General features: G+C 39.2%; 3 protein-coding genes across 8 annotated transcripts; 1 reads left to right on the top strand and 2 right to left on the bottom strand.

Moving 5' to 3' along the window:
- Nucleotides 1–61: 61 nt before the first annotated feature.
- Nucleotides 62–2,405, bottom strand: si:dkey-42p14.3 (EF-hand calcium-binding domain-containing protein 10). The gene is made up of 4 exons (XM_040026402.1): nucleotides 1,228–2,405; nucleotides 672–836; nucleotides 309–399; nucleotides 62–210 (listed from the first exon to the last, which is right to left on the bottom strand). Exons 1-4 carry the CDS (start codon nucleotides 1,328–1,330, stop codon nucleotides 165–167), a joined length of 405 nt encoding a protein of 134 aa, XP_039882336.1. The 5' UTR covers nucleotides 1,331–2,405; the 3' UTR covers nucleotides 62–164.
- A 322-nt stretch (nucleotides 2,406–2,727) lies between these two features.
- cunh12orf73 (chromosome unknown C12orf73 homolog) lies at nucleotides 2,728–5,521 on the bottom strand. 3 transcript variants are annotated; one of them, XM_040026404.1, is made up of 3 exons: nucleotides 5,349–5,521; nucleotides 4,753–4,918; nucleotides 2,728–2,996 (listed from the first exon to the last, which is right to left on the bottom strand). In XM_040026404.1, the coding sequence occupies exons 2-3, from the start codon at nucleotides 4,858–4,860 to the stop codon at nucleotides 2,886–2,888; spliced, it is 219 nt and encodes a 72-aa protein (XP_039882338.1). In that variant the 5' UTR covers nucleotides 4,861–4,918; nucleotides 5,349–5,521; the 3' UTR covers nucleotides 2,728–2,885. The 3 variants fall into 3 exon arrangements, with proteins under 3 accessions (XP_039882338.1, XP_039882339.1, XP_039882337.1); XM_040026405.1 differs by having other exon boundaries at nucleotides 4,753–4,884; nucleotides 5,405–5,507; XM_040026403.1 differs by having other exon boundaries at nucleotides 4,753–4,884; nucleotides 5,349–5,506.
- A 321-nt stretch (nucleotides 5,522–5,842) lies between these two features.
- On the top strand, nucleotides 5,843–12,816 carry tdg.2 (thymine DNA glycosylase, tandem duplicate 2). Of its 4 annotated transcripts, none has more exons than XM_040026399.1 (10): nucleotides 5,843–5,982; nucleotides 6,202–6,269; nucleotides 7,177–7,526; nucleotides 7,847–8,046; nucleotides 8,173–8,242; nucleotides 10,623–10,758; nucleotides 10,852–10,934; nucleotides 11,045–11,139; nucleotides 11,225–11,396; nucleotides 11,575–12,816. In XM_040026399.1, the coding sequence occupies exons 2-10, from the start codon at nucleotides 6,214–6,216 to the stop codon at nucleotides 11,679–11,681; spliced, it is 1,269 nt and encodes a 422-aa protein (XP_039882333.1). In that variant the 5' UTR covers nucleotides 5,843–5,982; nucleotides 6,202–6,213; the 3' UTR covers nucleotides 11,682–12,816. The 4 variants fall into 4 exon arrangements, 3 of the variants coding, with proteins under 3 accessions (XP_039882333.1, XP_039882334.1, XP_039882332.1); XR_005695067.1 differs by lacking the exon at nucleotides 5,843–5,982 and having other exon boundaries at nucleotides 5,989–6,269; nucleotides 11,575–11,731; nucleotides 12,201–12,816; XM_040026400.1 differs by lacking the exon at nucleotides 6,202–6,269 and having other exon boundaries at nucleotides 5,844–5,982.
- The last annotated feature ends 557 nt before the right edge of the window (nucleotides 12,817–13,373 follow it).

The following is a 13,373-nucleotide window of genomic DNA, read 5'->3' on the forward strand; positions in this document are numbered from 1 at the left end:
AGACAGAGGTCATTTCAACAGGCTGTATTGACTACAAACAAAGGCAAAAACAAACCATTAATGCTGTGCCTTTTTTGGTTTGAATTTATTGGTAGATAAAGATACACATTTTAACATTTCAGACTAAACAGTTCAAAGCTGGGCTGGGCAGTAGCTTCAACACTTCAGAGCTGTACATAAGTTGCTGAGCACCTCTCCAGACCTTGTGTCCTGTAACAGAAAAATAAATTAACAATCGCCCTCGCAAAACGCTGAGTATTAAAATTCTGGTAAACACTGTGTTTGTACCACTGCTAAGCTCTACTTACGCTTCTGTTTTGAACGTCTCATGGGATATCCGATCTTCATTTACACCATCGGGACATTCATTGATGTCTTTTATGCCCATCATTGTCAAAGCTGTGGGGATGAATGGTTATTATTATTACAATAACATTTTGCTATATAAAGAATGAATACATTTGCTACATAATTTTGAGGTCTGTGAAGAGAAACAATAAGGGGAGGACGTTCAAACTCGTCACAGAAAGGCCCCAGACTAGATTTGAACCCAGTATCTTTAGGTTGTAAAGCAACAGTGCTTCATTGTTGATTCCTTCATTTTACGTCTCATTCAGCTCCATCCCAAGTATTTAAGGTGTCTCTTCCTGTCCCTGTAGTTCAGCACTCACCTTGTTTGTACTGGACAAAAGTGATGTATTGTTTATTATCAGGGTCCATAATCCTAAAGACTACATCCAGGTTAGAGTCATCGAACAGATTTGGCCCAATCACACCACTCTGTTGAGACAGCTTTAGCTGCTCCAGTTTTTCAATAAGAAACTCCCTGGGTTTCTCTGAAAAAATACACAAGAAACAATGTAAAACAAAACAATCATGGTGGACATATGGTGATGAAAATTAAAAGCAAAATGTTAGTACCATGTTAGAGTAACACAAAACAGACATTTCTCTCAAGAGAAAGAGCAGTTAACCAATGAATATTTTATCTAGCACAAAATAAGTATGTAGAGCAACAAAGGCTGTGTCTGCAATATTTTACAGCTGGATTTCAGTTCATTATAATCCCCTGCTCAAAAACTGTTCTGGGTAAACAAACAGGTGTTTTAGTCCTTTAGTTTCCCAGTAAGTACATATGAGCTAACTTTCCAGCTTTTGCAGTAGCTTTTTGTTTTTAGCACAACCGGATGCAGTGTCTGTATAAGAAAAGACCAAATAAGCTGTAACCGGGTCTGTGAAAGAAGAGCATGCTAGTCAGGTTGTCCATAAGCTCGATGAGTTTGTGTTTCTCCAGATAAACAGCTGCGTCTTCCTCCCTCCGCGCCGCCATCTTTTCCCCTTTTGTTTGAACCTGTTGCTATGATACGCCGGTCGGGGTCAGGGCAGTGACCAGGATGTTTTCACTGGGTTGGCACACCGAAACCATGAACAGGGAAGAAATGATCTGTCTATAAACTATCGAACCTACAGTTTAAAAATGTACGGCATGGAGTACAAAGCACGACATCTGCATCCATATAGCGGAGCAGAAGCAGAACGTAGCACAACACAGAAATACGTAAATAAATTATGAAGTACTGTTTTTCAGTAAAGTACTTGAGTAAACGTACTAAGTTACATTCCTTCTGTCTTAGCCATATTCTTATCCAACAGTGCTGAGCAATGCAAGTACTGGTGACTGTGCTTTTGTTGTGACCACCAGGTTTTTACCACTTTGTAAAGTACTTTATTGTGAAGTTTGTTCTTGGAAAGTGCTACATAAATAAACCTTACTTGCTTATTAACTGGTCAGAAGAGAAGCAGGGCAATAATATTTGATGGGAAGACTGGCTTCCCATCAAATATGCTGCCTGAAGCATTATCTACAATACTTGCATGGTAAAGCCATTTAAACAGCATTTATATAACTATCAACTGAACACGATTAATAAATGTGTAAAAGCTAGGCCCAAATTAAAGTTTTTTAAAAAAAACCTTTCTCCTCTGGAAATTATAACACCATCTTGGCTTATGTGTAACCCTCTCAGTTATAATGTCAGTTTGTATTGATAGATAGGAGCTCCCTCAAACAATCAGTGTTGGGGTCTTATTACTTTACTCATGTACTCTTCGTAAAAAATAATTTGACACTCTACTTCTCTGTAGCACTTATCACTTGAAAGGCATTATTTCCATTGTTATTTAACCTTAACTTAAACCTTACGCCTGCCAACATGTAGGAGTTTAGACTTGTGATCTTAAAAAAAAGGACTGTCAAAAGCTATTTTGATGAAAAGCACTTCAAGCTTGAATACAACAAAAAATGTGATCAAATTAATGCATGGCATGCCACACTATACTAAGAACACTTCATATCCCCCTCCCTAGCCAATTACAGTCAACATTAAAAATCATAAGTCTCATGTTGTCATCCATTGAGTGGAACAACTCCCCCACCCAAAAAAAATCTATTAAATTTTTTTGTTCCAAAAAAGGAAATTGTATGCATTTCAGTTTAAATCACTCTCATGTACCACAAAGTGCTGCCAAAATTCTTGTTTGATGTCTTTTTTTAATTTAAAACATTTTTATCTCCATGGTGGAGGCCATAAACTTTTTCATGACTCCAACTCCCGTTATATGTTTTCATGATTAAAACCTCAGAGTATTTTGCATTTCAACAATGCAAACACATTCAAGAAGGAAGAAGAAATGCAATAACAGCGGGGGGTGGGGGGGGGGGGATAATCCGGATAAGCCAATGGTATGGTACTTTATTCTTCTCTTGTTTGTCCCATTGGAAGAAAACACAGAAAATATTTATGTGCAGATCCCACACATGACATAGTGGGGCTAGTGCTATCTGCTTCTTTCAGTGTCTGTCACACAGAGGATGTAGATCCACATCAGCCGGTATCTTGTTCAGATTTAACCTTCTTTAAGGCTTCTTCTCTGACTTTGTAGCCCTGCAGCTCCGTTCGAAGCTCACCAGGCTTTGGTGGGACGTCTGGTATACTCTGAAAGAGAACAGCAAGCACGTTTAACTCAGCCTGACAGGTGAAAGCTCATTGGTTGGATGCATCTGTGAATAAACTGCTCACAAATTCCAACCACAATTTCCCTGCATAATATGTCAACTCTAACCAAAGAATCGGACATCAACATACTTCCAGCTGAGAAACAGTGACAGCAGCTTGAGGTGTCTGGGTTGGCAGTGATGCCATTTTTGATGTGATGCTCAGCAGAATGGCTGAGTTGATGGATTTTGAGTGACCACCACAACAGGTAGTAAACACAAACTTCTCTCACCCCAACCGGTCACAGCAGATGGCCGCCCCTCCCTGAGCCTGGTTCTGCCGGAGGTTTCTTCCTGTTAAAAGGGAGTTTTTCCTTCCCACTGTCGCCAAAGTGCTTGCTCATAGGGGGTCATATGATTGTTGGGTTTTTCTCTGTATCTATTATTGTACGATCTACTGTACAATATAAAGCGCCTTGAGGCGACTGTTGTTGTGATTTGGCGCTGTATAAATAAAATTGAATTGGAAATACGACCACAGTGCAGCATCACTATAGCGCATGTAAACGTCAGCTACACAAAAACATATTCGACTGTACACAGCAACACTACATCACTGGTGCCAAACTCATTTTGGTTTGTGGACCGCATAAAAGACAAATATGATCTTATGTGGGCTGGACCACTAAAACTAGATTACTGCCAAATTGTTCCACTTCATTTAGAACATATAAATACATTTTAAAAATATTCACATTTAATAAACCACTGTAGATGAGCATACTGAGATGTATTTAAAAATAAGTGCTATTTCAACATTATCTTTTTTTCCCACATTAAGGCAACATCAATACAAAGAAAGGCTGCAGTCTGAAATCAAAGGAAACAATAAAGATGTACTTTCATATAATATGGTGGGCCAATGGTAATGTCTTTGTCAGTAAGGAGGCTGTAAAACTGGTCATAACACTGCTCTACAAAAAATATTTTTTGTTTGCTACTTATAACTTCACAACGTCAGCCCTTTATCGATCCGATATAAGCTTACTGATCAGATTTCTGAGATACACGTCACTGACATTCTGAAACTTTTCAATATCAGTGTAATATAATAATAAAACATCTGGAATTTAAAGAATGTACCACCAAAATTGTTGTAAAGATTATTTCTGTTAATTTCTTTTAATTAAATTCCAAATAAAAAGAAGTCTGTGTGCTCCAAAAAGGTTTAAGGCACATGCTTATACGCTTGGACCGCACACCTGTCTCTCTCTGCAAGAACAAGCAGTTTATGCTCAGATTAAATTTTCACTGCTATTGGTTTTCTTTTACTTTGATATTTCTACAAAATCATTTCCCGTGTTCATTGCTGACATCATCAAGATTTCCAGATAAAAAGGAGAGATGAGAATGTAAAAAACTCTGTTAGCCTGCACAAATGCTTCCCATGCTGCTTACTCACTTTCTTTTTGAACTCATCGTCATGCACCAGTTCAGGGATTTCAGGACCAAAGAAAACAACTCCCTGAATTTTGGCTTCACTTTTCTGGTGACCAGAAAACCTAAATCTTGGCATCCTTGATGAAGGTCTCTGCATGGGATAGACTGAAGTCTTTGTACGACCAGGCCAATGTTTGACAATGTTTTCCCATACTAGACAGTATAGTACAATCCTGGGTCGATTTGGCAAATAGAAGCTTCCAGTTTTGGCCTTTGTTTACTTTTGTTGATACCTAAGGCTTAATTTTGTCCCTCACCAGATCAGGCAGGTAGTATTGATGGACAGCCTGTGCTCCTGCAAACATGGCCAAAACACTGGCTCCTAACATCCGGATGTACCGAGCCCAAGACACCCCAGCTGGCATCTTCACAGACTGATCTGACTCAACCTGGAGGAAAAGATAAGTGACCAGGTTCAAAACACTGGTCAAAAACAGCACACAATATATGAAGAGATAGAAATTAGTATAGATAAACAATACATTTTCAGCTCTCCTTTTCAATCTGGTGCTAAAAATATAAGCATCCCCTTTTCTTCTTAAATAAAACTATAGCTGTCTACTAAAATTAGCACCACTGCCATTTAGTTGAACATGTTTAAAAACTCAATACAACACCGGGACGCTGTGCATGCAGCACTGTCAAAGTACTACCATGTAGCTAAAGTATCCCTTTTCATATTACAAATGTATGGCAGACTGCACATATTGTACAGATGCACTGTATATGAATAATTCACACATCCACAGCCGCTATCCATTCACACGATGCTACTAATTAGCCATAAAACACGCTGTTTAAAAACATCCAAACACGGAGACTGTTAACACAGAACTACACTTTAAAACCTTACCTTAATTGTTCCCGTCACAAATAAGGAAATGTCCACAGTCTAAAGCTCATTCTTACTAGCTTAAAGTCAAGTGTCTGTCATTGAGGACCAGAAGCAGATCGTGACGTTTATCTAACTACTGGAAATTCTTTGATAGAGAGTCCCCACTCTGTCTTTTTTTCCATGGACTCTTATTTCCTCTCAATTGTACGATAAATCCGCCTCTGATTTTATGGAGAAGTAATGAACTTTCCGGAAATAAACCATCTTCGGTTGCAGTACTCTTCTACAGCATAAACTCGTATTGATACACGGCGATAAGTGCCGTCTGTCGCCGCTTAGCGGTAGCTTGCGTTATCTCGCAAAGTTTTAGTACAAGGCTCTATAATAAGTGTTATGTGTCAGATTTCACGAATACAGTTCTAAATGATCTGCAATGTTCTTCTTAGTTTTCTATCGATTATATGACGTCACCGATGCATTTAAAATACTCGTCGAAATCCGATCCCTGCAGTACGCACAGTGACCACAAGGCGGCGGTAAGCATTTCAGCCAACCGGATCAAATCGAAATGTTGAGCGTTTAAATGGTCTTTGTTTTGGGAAGACTCCCAGTCCCTATTTCCTTATTTGAAAGCTAAAGAAATGTATGACAGGTATGTTACTTTACCCATTTACATTTATGTTTGTTAATATTAAATTGCGTTTTTAAAACAACTGTAGAACTTCGAAATCTCGTCAGTTTGCTGTTAGCTAAACCTTCCTGTAGCATCTGCCTTTGTGCCAACAAGCTACTGTGTGCGCTTTACCGCTTACATTTCTCATGTTTATCCATGAGTTTGGCAGCAGAATAAATGTTAATGTATTCAAATAAGTCAACAGTTAAGATGGAAGAAAACCAGTTTACTTCACTGACGGTTCCCTCGGATTATTTTCAGCAGTGGTGAGTTGGTGTTGGAGGTGGCAGGAGGTCTGGGGAAACTTGTCATGTTATCTCCTCGACTCGTTTTCATTTTCATGCATGATGGAGGAAAATAAATGTCATTTGACACTCGACATCATAGCCTACACATTTGTATACTTTATATTTAGGATTGTAGCAACTGATAAGTGTAATTGTGAAGGATAATTGACTACCGTAATCCATGATTCCTGATTAAAGGGAAGTAGGGGTAATTATGTAGGAATAATATGAAACAGAAATACTCTGGGTTTAAATTTAGGCATGCAAAAGAAAAACAATACTTGTACAAACTGAATATCTTGATATATTCTGTTATGTTTGTCTGACTAATTTAAAATATTTTTTCTTACATTTTTAACATGCCAGTGCATTATCCAGCATTTATTACACCTTTGTTTGCTACAGGCCTTTTTTAAACTGCACTTGTAAACTTTGTCACCTGTAGAGAGTCACGTCAGTTCACGCAAGGTTAAAATGAATAGTTTACATATTTGGCCTCTGTTTGTCTTTGTATCGTCATATTCTGCAAAAGTATCTTCATTCCATTCTGGTCAACCTTGTGATTATTGTAAAAATACACAATTAGAGGTGCAAAAAGGTTAGTTTTGTAGGTTGCATCATCAGAAATGATCAGTAAACTAGATAAAAGCAATGAACAATAATTGGGGTGCCTGTTTTACATAAAAATAGTAAATGAAATGCAGAAAATATGAACTAGTGGATGTCAGCGCATGTGTTTTTGCAAGTATTGTGTCCTGTGTTTAAGTTTTATTCACCCACTTCTCCACACACCACATTTTCCTGATGTACCTGGATCCTGTTTCATGTCCTTTTTTTTTTTCTTTTCTTTTTTTGCTTAACTTCTTCACGCCCTCATCTCTACTAGGTACCAGTCCAGCCAGCAGTACCCTGAGGTACAGCATGTGGCACCCTATCCCAGCATGGACCATTACACTGAAGGTCCCGTGGATGAGCCTGTCATGGCCGAGCTATCTGTTCACCGGGATCCAAATTTTTATCAGGAATCTTTTTACCCGAACTACCTTCCAGCCCCAAATCATTACCCGGAGCAGGTGTCTCAGCAGAACATCAGAGAGCACCAGCAGCACCCGGATCTTGCACTCCTGCACCACCCACGGCATCAACATACACAACACATACAGCATGCTCAACACACACAGCATACACAGCAGCACGGGCCAAGTATTCAGCACCAGCCTTCAGGTCCACCTAAAGGTAATGGAAGACGCTACAATCACAGTAGTTCTTCCCAAGAAGTTTCAGATCTGATGTATTTTAAATATGTGTGCTGCCATTTGTACAAAAAACTACTTTTGCCTTCTGTTTCCCATAGAATAATTTGGAGACCTATAACTACAGTTTAAAGGAATGAGCTGCATATGAACCAGACAAAAGACATCATAAAATACAAATCAAAATTCCTCAATAGGTTGTTCAATATACGTTCTCTGAGATCCTGTCACCTGTATTTTAATTGTCTTTTTTTATTTGTTTGTTTTTGATTCAGTACTCAATAAATTCCTCTTCTTTCTTAGACGTGACACCAGTGAAGAAGAAGAGAGGTCGACCTCCGAAACAGCAAGCGGAGGATGGTGAGACACGTGAGGAGGACGACGAGGTTGAGGCTGCCAAAAAAGCCAAGAGGGCTCTCAACCGCTTCAATGGCATGTCAGTGGCTGAAGTTATGGCTAAAACACTGCCAGATGTGATTACCTACAATCTCGACATTTTGATAGTGAGTTATTTTGTATTTCCAGTTTTGTTCTCTGTGTTTTTGTTTTTTGTTCTAATTGTGATTTAGGTTTGTGACATGGCCAACTTGCAGTCTTTAGGTCTTTAATTATTTTGTGTCTCTCCTCAGATTGGAATTAATCCAGGCCTATTGTCAGCTTACAAAGGACATCATTACCCAAACCCAGGGAACCATTTCTGTACGTTTAAATTCAGTTTCATTACCGACTATAATAAATATGAGCCAGTGTTCATTTTCAGTTCTACCTTGTTTGACCCACCCTGGGTGCATTGTCACTATTGTTTTATAGCTAAGACTTGTTCTAAGAGACCTTAAAGGTGGCCAAGATGCCAATATGATGATGAAATGCAGCTGAATGTTGTAACTTGTCAGGTTTGAATGCAGGCAACAGAATACATCAAATTTTAAAGAGCTTTTCAAAGGTGAATATTGATGTTTAAAGAGTCAGCAAAACATTTATGCAACACTATTTCTGATGTATCCCCCATAGAGTTTTAGGATTTGCTAGGTAGGTTTTTCAGAATAAAGGAGTGTCCCTTGAAGTTTTTAGATGTATTCCCAAAAGTTGATTCTGGACGTTCATCTGGATGTTGCGTTTTCAGTGGGAGAGACGTTTTACCACTCATCTAGGTGACTTCTTCAGTCTCAGCTGACTGCACGTTTCCACAATCTTATAAAAAGTACATTTGCATAATGACTGAAACTAGCACCACTGAATGAACAATGGGCTGGGAGGTTGGTTCCTTGATCATTAATATGCAAATTCTCATGACCACTGATCAACAACCATTGATCAAAGCTCAGTGATCAAAGACCAGTGATCAATGGTCATGAGTACCATTCACAGAGAGTTGGGGAATGGCTGCAATCACAGCATTGTAAATTGGCGAAAGATGTACCCTTAGGCCCCCTCCTCGATTCAGAGATGGTCTTTCCCTTTTCACGTAAATGGCCTCCTTGACTCCCCAGCGTTCCTCCCTGTCCAGGATGTGCACATCCTCATCATTGAAAGAGTGTCCACTGGCCTGTAGGTGTAAATAGACTGCAGAGTCCTGGCCTGACGAGTTAGCTCTTCTGTGCTGTGCCATCCACTTCGCCAGAGGTTGTTTGGTTTCCCTGATGTATAAATCCTGGCAATCCTCCTGACACTTAACAGCGTACACTATGTTACTCTGTTTGTGTCGGGGGACCCGATCCTTGGGGGGGGACCAATTTTTGGCACAGCATGTTTTGGGGTTAAAAGCCACAGAGACGTGGTGTTTAGAAAAAATGCGTCTTAGCTGTTCCGATATTCCTGACACGTACGAGATCACTACAGGTTTTTGCTTAGGCAGCAGTTGTCCTTCTCTCCTAGATCGGCTGGAGCTTTTTTTTTAGGTGCCTTCTCAGCTTTGACAAATGTCCAGCTGGGATAACCACATTTACTCAGGGCCTTCTTGATGTTCTTCTGCTTCCCTGGCCGCTGTGTCAGTGCGGATGGTGTTTGCTCTGTGTTGCAGTGTCCTGATGACACCCAGTTTATGCTCCAGTGGATGATGAGAGTCAAACCTTAAATACTGATCCATGTGCGTAGGTTTACAGTACACATCAGCTTTTAGATGTCCCCCATTACTGATGGAAATAGAATAGAATAGAATTCAACTTTATTCTCATTGCACACGTCACAAGTACAAGGCAACGAAATGCAGTCTCACAGTCTAAGAAGAAAATTGCCACTTTTCATATCCTCCCTGGTGAATTTGTTGTGTTGGTCCACTGAATTAATGTGATCCGTGAATTGTGGTACGTCCTGAGATTTGATTTTCACCCAGGTGTCATCCACATATCTGAACCAATGACTTGGTGGTGTTCCAGGGTAGGATAGCATGTACAAATTGGCCACGATGGGTGAAACTGGGGAGCCCATGGCACACCCATGTTTCTCCCAGTAGAACTGACCCTTGTATGTAAAATAGGTGGAATTAAGACAAAGTTCCAAAAGCAAACACACTTGGTCGATGCCGAGAGTGGTTTTGTTGCTGAGGTTGGGGGCATCCTGTAATCTCTTACAGACTGCATCCAACGCTTCTGTGACTGGGATGCACTTTCTCCGACTGAAAACGCTACGTCCAGATGAACAGAATCAACTTTTGTCGATTTACTTACCTGGATGATTGAGCATGCATCAAGACATTTTTAGATGTAGCTACTTAGAAATATTAGCTATAAAATTTTCTGTTGCTTATTTCAACTTCAGGATGTAAAATATCAACATGGATCATTGCTTTAAAATAAATATATTTTACTCTGGAACAGCATCTCACCTGAAGTAGCTCCATGCTTTTTCTGCAGGCTTATTGCCTTACAAAGTAGTGTTGATCAGCTATGATCATATGGTATAAAAAACAAACAAACAAAAACAAAAAAAGTAGCAATGTCTGCTGATAACAGTTCTGTAAATTTAGAGCTTCTACAACTGGAAACATGATTAATCAGGAGGAAAAAAGCTGGTTTGAGTCCAGTGTTGTGCTAGACGGCCACTTGGTTGATTTTATACTCAGCTCCTCTTTTCTGTCCAGGGAAATGTCTGTTTCTGTCGGGTCTAACTGACCAGCAACTTAACTACATGCATGACCAGAGCCTGCCAGAGAAATACAGCATCGGCTTTACCAATATGGTAGAAAGGACCACACCTGGCAGCAAGGATCTCTCCAGGTAAAGTTAACTAAAGCGACTACAACTAAATGCAAAACAGACAGTTTGTAACTTAAAATAAAATTTGTCCTCTTTTTTTTTTTTTGGTTCTAGTAAGGAGATCCGGGAAGGAGGCCGACAGTTACTTGAGAAGCTACAAAAATACAAGCCATTAATAGCAGCGTTTAATGGAAAAGGTAAAATGATGCAAACAATTTTCTTTTTTCCATTTTTGTTGAAGTGTTTTGATACTAGCACTAGCTGATTGAGTTTATTTTTTGAAGGTATTTTTGTGTAAATTTTACAGGTATTTATGAAATCTTCTGCAAAGAAACCTTTGGTGTGAAGGCCAAGAACCTTGAGTTTGGACTACAGCCGTACAAAATTCCCGAAACTGAAACGGTAGGTGGAAACAGGAAATGATTTCAACATAAATCTGCTCAGCTATACAAACAACAGTCTTCATAGCATTTGACATTCTTTTCAGGTGTGCTACTTGATGCCGTCATCGAGCCCCCGCTGTGCTCAGTTTCCTCGTGCACAAGATAAGGTGCATTTTTACATCAAGCTGAAGGAACTGAGAGACCAGATGAAAGGCCTGGCACCGAGCTGTGAGGTGGAAGAGACAGAGTACTCTTTTGACTTGCAGCTAGCTAAAGGTAAATATCACAGCTGCACAGTACAGCTGAAACATGAGGCATTCGATTGCTATTCCGTCTTTATCTCAGTTAAATACAGAAAGGGACCTGCTTAAAAAGATGTGCGTGTTTTCAATTTTCACAGATTTATTTGTCTTAAATAAATCATTAACTCCCTGCTGATGTTTTTGTTCTGCAGAGGATGCTAAAAGGATTGCAATCAAAGAGGAGCAGCTAGATCCAGAGTATGAAAGCTGTAGTGCGCTGCATGAAGAAACCAGGCACAGCAACAACTCCTCGAAATAAAAGAGATTCAGGGGAGGAGAAAAAACAAGCCTGCCTACTGGAGCACTCAGGTAGTGTAGTTATCATGTAGTCGGAAGTTGATGAAATGGGACAACTAAACAACTTTTATATAAAAATCTAAGGAGATTTTTATGTACTTCTTCTGGCACTTCCTTTCAGAAAAAGAAAAAAAATCCAAGTGTGAATTTTAGTAAAATAAAGGTTGGCACATTAGCATTAGTGAACTTTTGTTTGTTTCTTTTACCTAAAGAGAATGATACTCATACAGTGTAGTTTCCCTTCACGGTTTTACTCTGGAACCACATCCCACCTGCAGTAGCTCTGTGCTCCATCAGTGGGGTCTGCCCCACAGCTTGAGAACCACTGGATTAAACAGTTTGGAGCAAATGACATAAAACACATGAAACTTGACAACTTGAGATTGTTTAATTTGTGTGTTTATTCAATCAAAAGTAGCTTACGTGTCCATCCATCCATTGGTTGTTTTTTTTTTTTTTTTTTCCTGCTTATCCAATTTAGGGTTGGAAGGGGGCTGAAGTCTATCCCAGTCACAGCGAAAAAGGCGGGGTACACCTCGGACAGGTCGCCAGTAAATCACAGGGCTAGAGACAGACAAACTTTCATGCTCAAATTCCCACCTAGGGCCAAATAAGAGTTTTCTTTCAACCTAACCCTTGTCTGTGTTTGGACTGTGAAAGGAAGCTGGAGTACCATAAGAGAACCCAATGCGAGCATGGCGAAAACATGTAAACCCCACACATAAAGGCCCATCCACATTATATGCTCATCAGCTTATAATGATGTGTAACACCTCGGGACATTTGCTCAACAGATACCAAATACCAGCTGACCTAGTAGCCTCACCAAGGATGAGAAGTAACACTGTGAGAGAAGAAGACCTCTGTTCCCCAGACATCATAGTGTCACGCACAAAACAGAAAAGCCCCCACAGCACTCACACATGTGCATGTTTTTGGTGTTATTGTTTTTTAAATACTATTTATTGAATTTTTATTAAACATGTTTCCAGTGACTTATTTTGTATTTTCATAGACTTGTATTTTTTTGATTTATTGACTGTATACTCTGGAATTTCTAATGTGTAAGTGCAGAGTTATTAAATCTGTAAATTAACGCTGGCGTGTTTCTATTCTCTGATTGTTTGAGTTATCATGAGAAGCTATAAATGTGTTATAACCTATAAGAAAAGAAACACAGTCGAGCATTCATAAAGACTGAATAATGCTTATTTTTGAGTTAAAACACATATTTTCAAAGCTTGATGAGAACAGGAGCATTTCATTATTTAGAGTTTCTCTCATGCTTATTGAAAGCCTTGAATGAAATACTTGCATCAAAATACCTGATTCATGATTTTGTGAGAATTGTGCATTTTTATTTTGCACTGGTCTTTAAAAACACTTGAGTGTGAAAATGTTTAGGCTTCTAAAGGGAATAATGAATCTCATTTTGAAAAGCGGGATAGTCTCTATTAATTTGCATACAAGTCTCCTAAAAACAAGGTCTTAGCAGGCTAGATTTACTGATTTTTGCATAACTCTTGCATCCAGCATGAATTTAATAATGGATATAATTAATAACTAATAATAAACAAGAAATGTATGTCAATGTAGTCTTTAAACCTGTAAGATGTAATAAGATGCTGCAATAGTGGTAGCTGAGCTGTTACTA

Source organism: Simochromis diagramma, unplaced genomic scaffold, assembly GCF_900408965.1.
Source record: "Simochromis diagramma unplaced genomic scaffold, fSimDia1.1 OVJJ01000293.1, whole genome shotgun sequence".
Lineage (NCBI taxonomy): Eukaryota > Metazoa > Chordata > Actinopteri > Cichliformes > Cichlidae > Simochromis > Simochromis diagramma.

Excerpts from the sequence above, each read along its gene's own strand:
- si:dkey-42p14.3 (XM_040026402.1), bottom strand. The coding sequence starts at position 1,330 with ATGGCGGCGCGGAGGGAGGAAGACGCAGCTGTTTATCTGGAGAAACAC. Across the intron at positions 400-671 it reads TTTTGTCCAGTACAAACAAG|CTTTGACAATGATGGGCATA; the intron begins GTGAGTGCTGAA and ends TCATCCCCACAG. Across the intron at positions 211-308 it reads GAGACGTTCAAAACAGAAGC|GACACAAGGTCTGGAGAGGT; the intron begins GTAAGTAGAGCT and ends TTTCTGTTACAG.
- tdg.2 (XM_040026398.1), top strand. The coding sequence starts at position 6,181 with ATGTTAATGTATTCAAATAAGTCAACAGTTAAGATGGAAGAAAACCAG. Across the intron at positions 6,270-7,176 it reads TCGGATTATTTTCAGCAGTG|GTACCAGTCCAGCCAGCAGT; the intron begins GTGAGTTGGTGT and ends CATCTCTACTAG. Across the intron at positions 8,243-10,622 it reads AAACCCAGGGAACCATTTCT|GGAAATGTCTGTTTCTGTCG; the intron begins GTACGTTTAAAT and ends TTTTCTGTCCAG.
- cunh12orf73 (XM_040026404.1), bottom strand. The coding sequence starts at position 4,860 with ATGCCAGCTGGGGTGTCTTGGGCTCGGTACATCCGGATGTTAGGAGCC. Across the intron at positions 2,997-4,752 it reads AATACTACCTGCCTGATCTG|AGTATACCAGACGTCCCACC; the intron begins GTGAGGGACAAA and ends GTTCTCTTTCAG.